This window comes from Plasmodium brasilianum, chromosome 6 (assembly GCF_023973825.1).
Source record: "Plasmodium brasilianum strain Bolivian I chromosome 6, whole genome shotgun sequence".
NCBI lineage: Eukaryota > Apicomplexa > Aconoidasida > Haemosporida > Plasmodiidae > Plasmodium > Plasmodium brasilianum.
Genome location: NC_090119.1, coordinates 306,867 through 318,987, shown reverse-complemented (window position 1 = coordinate 318,987; position 12,121 = coordinate 306,867). Strand labels below are relative to the sequence as shown.

The following is a 12,121-nucleotide window of genomic DNA, read 5'->3' as shown; positions in this document are numbered from 1 at the left end:
TCGTCAAGATACTGTGATAGCATATTTTACACAAATTATTCGTTGTACAACTGCTGTGATATGTTTCACACATTTCACAATACAATGCATTTCCTCAAGTACGGATAGACACATACACACACACGCACACAAGTTGGTGCGCACAAACAGAAAAACAACCACACAGTCAAAACACACAAATACATAGATGTTCTCCAAAATGTAGGATATAACGCTTTGTTTGTTCAAGTGCGAGAAATTGCAATGTTTTTCTATTTTATTTTATTTTATTTTATTTTCCCAAATATTTTCCTCTGCTACTCCTTTTTGCTACATCAAACAAGTGAATATATTATCTGAACAATTGACTGTTCATTAAAATTTATTTTATGGTAATAATTACGCAAGTTTTAATATTAAAAAAAAAAAAAAAAAAAATTCCATTTCAATAAGAGCTTGAATTATACATTCAATTTTTGAAACCTCTTTATTTTATTTTATTTTATTTTTTTCTTCCAAATATATGTTGACATAAAATTGTCGACGCGTAATTTTATGCTTCATGAAGGCTTATACCTCTTGTTCCTAAAATTTAATTCATATTTGTAAGCGTTCTAATTTGACCATTTTGTTTAGTTCTTCATATACTCATTTATACATATATTTATTCATTTATACATATATTTATTCATTTATACATATATTTATTCATTTATACATTTATTTATTCCATTTATACATTTATTTATTCCATTTATACATTTATTTATTCCATTTATACATTTATTTATTCACTTATTCACATATTCATATATTTATTCAATCATTCATTCATTTATTCTTATATTCATTTATTTTATTTTTGTGTTGAATCAATACTCAGGTAAAAGATACAACGCTGCCCATATATTAGCCCTAAACTTGAGCATACAAAATTGAACTCATAAAATAGGCTCATTTTAAAAGGGTAGGGAAATAAATATCACCCAAAAACGTAAAAATAAATTTTTCTCCTAGTTGTTCGTTTATCAATAAGTTCATTTCATGTATCTCCCAGGGTTTACATATGAAATAACAAGCACCATACTTGCGTAATGCGTGCATAAATACATACACGTACATGTACATGTTCATTTCTGTACCCAAACCCACATACAGGTATCTCTATACTTAAGGACATCCACCCACGTAATACTTTTGACGCAACAAACGAATTAACAACTAATAGGCGAAAAAGTGGAAGAATTAAAAAATGAATTAATGCTGCGTTATTTCAAAAATTTGACCGAAAAAAAATTCAGTGTAGTTTGAAATTTTCAAAAAAGGGCAAAAATTAATGCATATTAAGAAAAAAAAAATTATTTCAAAAATGTGTTAAAGAGGTATATATATACGCACATGCATACGTACGTCGTCCATTTATATATATATATATATATATATGCATGCTTTTTTTTTTTTTTTGTTTTTTAAATAGCCTTTTTATTTGGTATCTCAAAAAATAAGCTGCTTCATAATTAGCCACATGTAGATAAATAGGCAGAAAAGCCGAAAAAAGAGGACAGAAGAGAAAAATATCAAATTCCAAATTTTAAGAGGAAAATTATATGTCAACGGGGTTGCACGTACATGTTCACGTTCAGGAGTAAAATGTTTGTATGAGTACATGTACGGGAGCACGCTTTTATTGTGTTCACAGTGGCAAGGAGACGCACACATATAAATATGCACAAATGAAAGTTCATACATATGTGTATACCAATAGACACAGTGCTGCCCCTTCCAAATACTCGTGTGGTGGAGCCACTAATGGGGTGAGAAAAGGAGAACCCTCCCACACACGTCCATATATGTATGCATGTATGTGTATATACATGTATATATATATATATATATATATATGTATATACATAACCACGATGCAATGAATTGTCGATGTACACTTTTGTACACATGGAGGGTGGAGGGATATGCTGTTTTGTTCCCTTCATGTGTCAGCAACTCCTTCCCTCTCTCCCTCCTCACAGTCTCCTACCAATTTGTCTGCTACTTAATCACGAAAATTCACATTTATACTTTCGAAACAAAGAAGCCAAGTTTTCATCATCAGGCGCATTTAACAAAGAACGCATTATATTTTTATATTTAATAATTTTGCAAAATTCATCAGTTACATTTTCAAATAGTACCGATTTCTCATGTGCAAGATCAATGATCTCTTTTGGAAGTCCAGCTAACCTTGCAATGTGTATTCCAAATGATTTAGGACATACTCCTTTAATAAATTTGTATAAAAATATAATTTTCTCCTGTTCATCATCAATACTTAAGCTCATATGATAGTTGGAAATATTTGTATTATGTTTGACTTCTTCTACTAGCATATGGTAATGAGTTGAAAAGATGCATCTACATTTTATAACATCAGATATTTGTTCAAGTGTAGACAAAGCAATTGCTGTGCCATCAAAGGATGAGGTTCCTCTACCCAGTTCATCTAAAATGGCTAAACTGTATTTAGTACTCTGTTTTAACAAATTTGATATATCCTCTAACTCAACTAGAAATGTACTTTTTCCTTCAAATAAGTTATCACTTGATCCTAACCTTGTAAATATCTTATCTACTACTGTTAACTCACAATATGTACAAGGAACAAAGGCACCTATTTGTGCTAATATAACAGATATAGCTGCCTGACGCAGTAAGGTACTTTTACCTCCCATATTTGGTCCCGTTAATAATAAAGTTGATTTTTTTTCCTGCTCACATCCCATATAAATATTGTTTGCAATAAAGTTCGGCATGAGGGTTGCAACAACTGGGTGAATATTGTTTTCAAGGATGAGCAAAGGTTCTTTAGTATCACTAACACCTCGATCTGTATCATTTGTTTCATCCGAATATTTTTCCTTCTTGTCTGTTTTTTTATTTTGAACTTCTCCCTTTTCTTCCTCCATTTCGGATGTTCCTTCCTCTTCTTCCTTTACCCCTTTGTCCATCACCCTTGTATGGTTATCACATCGCATGGGATGAAGTATAGGTCTTGTTAAAACGAATGAAGTGTTTAATACTACATATGCAAAGGATTGCAAACAATCTAGTTCTGCAATTAGCCTGCATGCAGCAATATATTTTTCATAATGTGCATAAAATAAGTGGAAAATTTTTTGAAAAAATGGATAAATGGCATCTTTCTTTTCCTGTTCAATGTCATCTAACATTTCAACACAACTTTTTATCTCTTCATTTTGTATCCTAACAAATCCTTTTTTAGCAGATGTTATTTCAACTTCTTTTAAAAAAGATTTTGGAACGTTATCTGGACATTCAATTTCGTATTTATATTTTGCATGCACAAATTTTAATGTTGATATTTTCAAATATTTTTTCATATTTGCTAATATATTATTTAGTTGATTTTCTACATCCTTTTCTTTTCTATTTATCATATCGATTACTTCATCACATCCTTCTGCTGGTTTATATTCTTTTTCCCCATCAAAATCTATTTTTTGTAAAAACTCTTTTGTAATTTCTTCAATATGAGGATATGAACCATTCACATTTTTATTATTCCTCCTGTCAGGTGTATTACTAATTTCGAATAAGCGACTAGGCATTTCATCATCCTTATCAATGCTGTTAATTTCAGTCAACATTATATCTATTTCTTTGAATGCATTTAAGAATGTAACAAATTCTTTCAATTTTGTATTAACAATATTATCAAAGAAGACAGCTCCTCTTTCACTTTGAGATGCTTGAACACATATTTTGTTTAATAACCTTTGTATGTCAGGTAGTTTCTTCATCTTTAACCTTATCAATGATAATATGTGTTCATTTTTTCTCAAAAAATCTACAACATCTAATCGTTCATTAATTTTTTTACAATTCAATAAAGGACTACATACCCATCTCCTCAAATTACGAGCACCAAAATTTGTGCAAGTTTTATTCACATAATCGTATAAGGAATTTTTCGTTTCTCCTGACTGAGTCTCTAATATTTCCAAATGCTTTAAGGCAGTTGCATCCAGAACCATATAATTGTCTTTCTTAAATAAATCGTAATGTTCAATTTTGCAAAACTTAAAGACTTTCTTATCTAAAAGAAGGGATCTAAGATATACTATAAATCCTCCAAAAGCACAAATAACACTATTGTGTTCTTTATATATTTCCAAACTTTTAGGAATATTAACGAAATATTTATTTATTTCATCTAACGATGCGATGATATTAGGAAAACTATTCATACTAGTCAACTCCGGATCTGCTGCAATATTTTTAAATATGGATAACACTTCTTTGTTTATATTTTTCGAACAATATAAAATTTCTGCTGGACATAATTGTGCAAGAATGGTCCTTAATTCTATTCTCGATTCATCATCATTACAATACCCTACAGCAATGTAAGACGTTGCAATATCTGTTACAACAAAACCAAAGTTACACTTTGTTTTTAATCTATCATTAGAATTATCTAAATCTTCTATATCATCAAAATAAAAACAAACTAAATATTTGGTCTCAGCACTTAACATATTATCATGTAGTATTGTGCCTTTAGTATATATTTCATTGACCTCTCTTTTGATAGCTTTATCTTTAGGTCCAGAGCATTCTTTGTTCCTTTGTTCAAGTTCTTTAGGTGTTTCCATCTGCTCAATTACAACTACTTTATGACCACTATTAATTACTTTTTTTGCATAAAAATGTAAAGACTGTTCTGGAAATCCCAAGTGAGGTTTCTGCTCACCACTCATCCAATTAAGTCCACATATAGTATGCATAAAACAAGCATCAATATAAAATATTTCATAAAACCTTCCCATTTTAAAAAAAATTATTTTATCAAAATTTTTAGATTTTATTTTCCAAAATTGCTGCATACCTGGAGTATAATGTGCTTGTTTATACTCCACTGCCCATTGATGATCTGATGGTGGAGTCCATATGGTTGTACAATCATAGTCAGCACTCTCTGGTTTGTTCAAATTATTATCTCTTATATACTGAGGTTGAATCCATTTTGGAAATTCGAATGTATTACAATATAAAAAATACTGTTCTATATATTGTCTAAATTTATCATTTGTTAAACTGATAGGTAAATTTAAATATTTATTTCTTAAGAAATCTAACTCTTGCGATTTTTTACTATCTTCTCCTTTTCTTCTTTGTATTGATTTAATATCCCTACATTTATTATCATCGATTAAAAGAGTTTCTTCAAATTTTTTATTTGGTTCATATAGTAAAAAACTTAACTTCCCATCAACACCATCGCTAATTGACTGTTCCCCATTATTCCTTTTTTCCTTTCCCATTTTAGTCTTTTCATTTGTGTTTGTATTTGTATCACTTGAGCTATCAAGTATTATCTTTCTCTTCTTTTTTATAATAAGATCCTCTTCTGTGCTTAGATCTGCATTTTCTGCACTCTCTTTATCATAGTAACTGCTACTATTCAGCACCATCTTATTTTCGCTCTCGCTTTTTACTGCACTTCCCTCCTGTAAGGAATCTTCAAATAGACTTCCTTGATGCCCCTCGCTCATGCCAAAGCTGTTCCTGTTGCTATGCGCATTGCTTCTCACATTGTCACTTCCGCTGCTCTTTTCATTGCTCATCTTCAGCCCCTTTCCATCGCTTTCCTTCACATTTGACACAAAATTATTCAGCATAGAAAATTTTGCGTTCAGCTGAGCGTTCTCTTTGTCGTCCTTCATCCCATCCTCCTCCAAAGGATTACTTAAAAATAATTTATTCCCTTCAGGTTCTCTGTATTCGTTTTCATTTCCTGTGATATTTTTATTAATATCTGCATCATTTGAACAGTTAGTTTTCTTTATCTTACTCTCATGAGTTTTAAAAAAACTCAGAATTGAAGCTTGTTTTTTATTCGAAGCCGCTGACGAATTCTGCTTATTAAACTCAGACATACTTTAGAAAATGGTAAAAAGGGAAGAAGGTTGGACAAGTCGTCTTTCCGCGTACGAATATGCGCGTTAAGGCACGTGGCTTATTATGTATGTATATGTATATATACGTATGTGTATATATATACTTTCCCGTTATATATATGCTTGTACGTGTTGTGATACTTTTTCACCCACAACTAAACCGCTATGCGTATAATATACATATATATACACACATATATATAAATATGTAACTACTCGTACTTCACTATGGAACGTATTTTCATGTGTACGTTGCACATATGATATTCTGACAAGTGTACATTGCACACATGAACATTTTTTACTATTCATATAAAATAAAAATTATCACTATTTAACAAAAAAAAAATTATATGAAATATTTTCCTGAATATTACAAAACAGGCACACAGCAACATAAACAGCTAAAAAAAAAAAAAAGAAAAAAAAAAAAAGAAAAAAAAAAAAAAAAGAAAATTTTTTTTGCTTATTTTAACCACTTTTGTACACTTGTATTTATATATGTGTCTGTACATATATACGGTAGTTCATCTTCTTTTTTACTTATGTACATGTGCTATGTTCAGAAAAAAGGGGCAGGAATCTTCAAAAAATGCTGCTATAAATTTAAAGTCGTGCTTTTCCCCCCTCTCTCATATGCTATATACGTACATACATATATACACATGCGTACGTATATATGTATGTACGCACAAATTCAGCATACTTCATAACAAACATAATCATTAGTTAATCAAAATTAATTGCAATTTATTCGAGACATACATGAAAACATAGCATGTCCTTCATTTGGTGTCCCTCCTTCATCCTAGCATTACATGTGTAAGCTCTTTTTTATTCGTACTTATTCGTTTTTCTTCACTTAGCTTTTATTTGTTTTTATTTTCTCTTCTTATATTTTCTTTTCTTTCTCCTTTTTTCCCTTATTTTTTCTTGTTTTTCCTTTTTTTTTTTTTTTTTTTTTTTTTTTTTTTTTTTTTTTTTTTTTTTCCTATAATATTACCGTGTCTACCAATAAAACAGTTGAGAATACACATATACACATTAATGCAAAAAGGAGGATGTTTACATATATGCAAAATGTGTTCTTTCTCTTTTTAAATATTCATATGGCGAAAGCGCATATCTACATTATTCATATGCAGATGCATTATATACGAGTTCGAAAAAAATGAATATATATATATATATATATATGTAATTTAATTTTTATGCAAATAATATATACTCTAAAAATTCGTTTCCACTACCGACATATTTTACATATACACTACCCAGCACAATATTTCCTTATTTTTATTTAAAAATCTAAATCATTCTCTATTTTTTTTTTTTTTTTTTATTTTATCGTATTATGCATAGCTATATATTAAGGTTGAAAATGCTCAAGTCAAAAGGGAAGGAGCACAAATATGTTTTTCCTTCTCTTTAATATTGTGAATGTGCACCTATGTGTATGTTCATACGTATAAGCATACATACATACAAACATACAAACATACATACATACATACATACATACAAACATACATACATACATACATACATACAAACATACATACCTACAAACATACATACATACCTACAAACATACATACATACATACAAACATACATACATATTTGTAAGTATGTGAAAGGTTGCATACGCACAAAAATGAGCCACTTTATAGACGCAAATAAAAAAAAAAAAAAAAATATTATATATGTATATATATTAAAGCACATATATTCATATATACCGTACGCATAAATATATACATATATATGCTTATATATATACGTTCGCGCGAACAAATGAATGAGTCAACAGAACGCCAGAACATTTTTAATAGCTAATTAATGTGGTATTTTAGCTATTCTTCTTTCACTTTATTATTACCACCTTAATTTTTTTCCTCTTTTTCGTACTATATTTACGTAAAAAAAAAATATGTAATGTAATGTTATTGCGTACATTTAATACTAAGTTTGTAATAAATTTTTTGTATATAAACAAAGAGATATAATACAAAAAAAATTTTCGTAAACATAATTCGTTTTGCTTTAGCTTGAAGTTTAAAAAAGGCTGAAAGCGAAAGCTCAAATGAAAATATTGTTCTTCGTCGGCGCACATAAAAATACATGCATACATGCATAAAAGAAATACATAATACGAGAAAATACAAACATACGAACAAACATGTATGTAATTATATACATATATAAATATATATATATATATGTCAATAAAACCATGATAATAAGGAATGCAATAATTGTGCTAAATAGCAATAGAAATAGCAAAATGTATCCCTTCCTTCTGTATTTTAGATCTTTTATGTAGTAGTACGAAAAGTTCAGCAACTTAAAAAAAAAAATAAAGTAAAATAAAAGTATATTGAAGGTAAAATTCGTTTCATTTCAAGAAAAAGAAGAAAAGAGAACTATATTCACGAGCGTTAAATTTATACGTGCATCCATTTTTTTGTTTTTTTGTTCTTTTATTTTTTGTCATTTTGTCATTTTGTCATTTTTTCTTTTTTTTGTTCTTTCGTTCTTCCGTTCTTTCGTTCTCTGCCAACTGATTCGACGAACGGGTGAACATACACTTAGGTACGTGGCAGCTTTATGTAAATGAAAAAATAGGATAATCTTAAAATTGTAAAATTTCATAAATTAATTCAAAGTCACCTAAGCTTACGCAATATGTGTGTATTCCTGTAGTTGACAATAAGTTCGTTATTGTGTGCATATTCGGCTTGTAATGTGTATATGCTTTATTTTTATTTTGTATATATATATATATATATATATATATACTATTCCACATGCAGATATGAGTATATATAGTAGTACCTTACTATTAGAACGAGTATTTTTTAACAGATTTAAAAATATACTAACGTGATACAATATTGTTTTGCACATATTTGTATATATATATATGTGCATATTGATATATGTATATATGCAAATGGGTGTATGTATATGTAGGAAGATCTGCATAAATGTACATGTCCATATGAGCTATGTTTACGCACACAAATAGATAAGCAAACCTAAAAAAAAAAAAAAAAATTTTTGTGTTAATTACAATTTATACATCATGGCAACGATACTTACGATGGAATTCCCGTCATCCGACGAGGAGGATGAAAATTACGATGTCGAGGAAGACTTGAAAAAGGAAATGGAAGAAGAATTAAAAGAGAATAAAAAAAGTAATAAAGTAAACGAAAAGAATGGTAAACAAATTCAAAATGCCATAAAAAATTCAATAATAAAGGAAAAAATTGAAAAAGCATATTACGAAATTAATGAAGAATTTGAAAAATTATATACACACGAAACAAATGTGCACGAAGAAGATTTTTTGCTCCAGTTTCATAAGAAATACCCACAAGTAGAAAAAAATTATAACACAAAAAAAAAATTACTTAATCATATAAATAAGTACTGTTCGCTTGATGAAGACAATTCACCCATAATGAACATCAGGGAGTATAAGCAGAAGTGCCGGAGTGGTGATAACAACAACAATGGTAGCAGTGTGAATGGCAAAAGTAGTAATTACAACAATAATAGCGGCAGTAAAAATAATTGTAATGGTAACAATGACAGTGTCGGAGAGGGAAATCTTTCTGAAGCGGTAAAGAATGCCCTGGATGCATTTCGTGAAAATAATTCTGTTGATGTAGAAAAGAGATACATGTACGCTGGAAAAATTTATACTGTTAAAAAAAAAATTGACAAAACGTCTTCTTCATATAAAAGATATATAAAGACAAAGGACAAGATGACCATAGGTGGTAATTTTACGAACATTGATAAACTTATACAAAACATACAAGAAAATAAAGAAATAAATACTCTTGATAAGTCTACAGAAGATTGGAAGAATTACAAAATAACTCATGCCATAGACGAAGAAAAATTAAAAGCTCATCAGAATTATATAGAAAATAAACTGTTTGTTGAAAATGTGGAAAGGAAATTGTACGAAAATAAAATTAAAAATAAAAGCACCATAAAGTGATGGCGAAGTAAAGAAAAAAAAAAAAAAAAAAAATATATATATATATATATATAGTAACAGTTTAATACCTACCTATTTAGACCGCCCACTTCTGAACCTGCACATTCGTTTATTGCATTTATGTGTATGTTCCCATCGACTGCTCCTCTCTCTAACATATATATGTGCATACTTCACAAATTATGTTTGCTAACATATTAACGTATAGAATTCACGTGAACTATTTTTATCCACCGCTCTTTTTTATTTACCTGTTTAGCTCTTTACGTTTGTTTATTCATACCATGTGTATATGAGCAGGATTGAATACACCCATGTGTGTGTATATTTCCAATGTGCCAACAATTTTGACACGTAAAAAACGATGAAAAATCACTTTTTAATTTCATTTAAATTATATACTCCTTTACTTTATTTTTTGCTTTTCTCATATTGGGGCATATCTTTTTTTTTTCTGTATTGTCCTTGATCATTTTTAATTAATTCCTATTTTTTTAAATCATAATAAAAATTTTGTTAGCTAGCTAAATTAGCCTTTTTACCTGATTTTTTTTTTTTTTATTTACCCATCATTTGGTGCCAATTTTTCGATGATTTAGTGTCCATTTTGTGACTATTTTTCGACCAGATTTCTAGCATTTTTTTCCTCTGTTTTTTTATGTGGACTTTTTAAATTAACTATGACAATTGTTCGATTTGGTATTTTGAAATTTAAAATATAAAATATAAAATGCAAAATATAACATTTTAAAATTTCAAATTTTTTAAAGAGATCTATGGAGGTCTTAAAAAATGAAAATATTCAGTCACCAAATGTTCATGTAATATTTTACGTTTTAAGATTTTCTTTTTAAAAAATCATTTTTTTATTTTTTTCATTTTTTGTTGGCCTATTTTGAATAATGTCTTTATAAAAAGTTTGAAGCACTTCTTGTTTTTTTATTTTTCAGACAAGAAAAAAAAAGAAAAGAAAAAAAAGGTACACTACAAGTGGTATACGCTGTTGTACTGTTTACGTGTAAATATGTCCATATAAGCCTATATAAAAATAGGCATATATATATCCCAACACATAAATATATTTAGGAATGAACAAGCGTAAATGAAAGAATAACTAATTTAATAAATGAGAAAAGAAACTATGCTTTTTGGGGTGCACAACATTCACAAACATTAATATGCATTTATGAACTTAAATATTTTAAAACATATTTAAACTTCAAAAAAAAAAAAAAAATAAATAAATAAATAAATAAATAAGGACAAACATATGCAAACTAAATGGAAAATAAACATATAAATGAAGATATGCATAAAAATGAGCGCATGATAAGCACATCATGACTACAAGATGGGCATAAAATAATAGTAAAAGGGGGGGGGTAAAAAAATTAAACTCGAAATAACAATGTAGTGGAGACAATAAAACAACTATAAAAAAAAATATAAGAATAAGATTTTATTTAAAACCATAAGAAAAAAAAAAAAAAAAAAAGAATAAATGAATGGATGGATGGACGGTTCTTTATGAGTAATGCTTTATTACGATTTCACAACTACTTATGCGATGCTGGATACTGTGAAACCTTTTTTGTAAACAAATATACATTAATGTAAATGTATGGGCAAACAAACGCACACACCTAAGCTCATACGTATACACATATATAAATATATATACGCATGTGTGTATGCGTTTATGTGTGTTCACGTATTTCCATTAACAACACGCACGTAAGGTGCAAAAAAGAGTGCAATGAAAGATTTTTTAATACTAAATCGAAAATTTTTCCTCTTCCTAATTTTATTTTTCTTTTATTGCTTTTTTTTTTTTTTTTTATGTCTTCTTTCTCTTTCAGCTTCCGTCTCTCCAACTTTTCTGTTTTATCGTGCTACTACCCACCGACAATTTATTCTCTTTTTCAGCAGGAAGAATTTATTTTTCAGAATAGTTTGTGCGAGTCAATCTTGCACACTTTAAATTCGTCAAAAAAAAAAAAAAAAAAGAAAAAGAAAAAGGGTATGAAAAACGTGCACCTGGTATGTAGCTGTTATGTTCCTACTATGTACCTGCTAGTACTTCCTACGTAGCTACTCCATATCGGCTATTTACGACTCCTTCACCTGCCCAAGTCAGGAAAATGGTATCA

General features: G+C 28.8%; 2 protein-coding genes across 2 annotated transcripts; one reads left to right on the top strand and one right to left on the bottom strand.

Moving 5' to 3' along the window:
* Window positions 1-2,033: 2,033 nt before the first annotated feature.
* MKS88_001665 (DNA mismatch repair protein MSH6) lies at window positions 2,034-5,933 on the bottom strand (the record flags this gene model as incomplete). The annotated part of the gene is made up of 1 exon (XM_067214613.1): window positions 2,034-5,933. The coding sequence occupies one exon, from the start codon at window positions 5,931-5,933 to the stop codon at window positions 2,034-2,036; it is 3,900 nt and encodes a 1,299-aa protein (XP_067074553.1).
* A 3,126-nt stretch (window positions 5,934-9,059) lies between these two features.
* Window positions 9,060-9,971, top strand: MKS88_001664 (BCNT domain-containing protein; the record flags this gene model as incomplete). Its single annotated transcript, XM_067214612.1, has 1 exon — window positions 9,060-9,971. The coding sequence occupies one exon, from the start codon at window positions 9,060-9,062 to the stop codon at window positions 9,969-9,971; it is 912 nt and encodes a 303-aa protein (XP_067074552.1).
* Window positions 9,972-12,121: the final 2,150 nt, after the last annotated feature.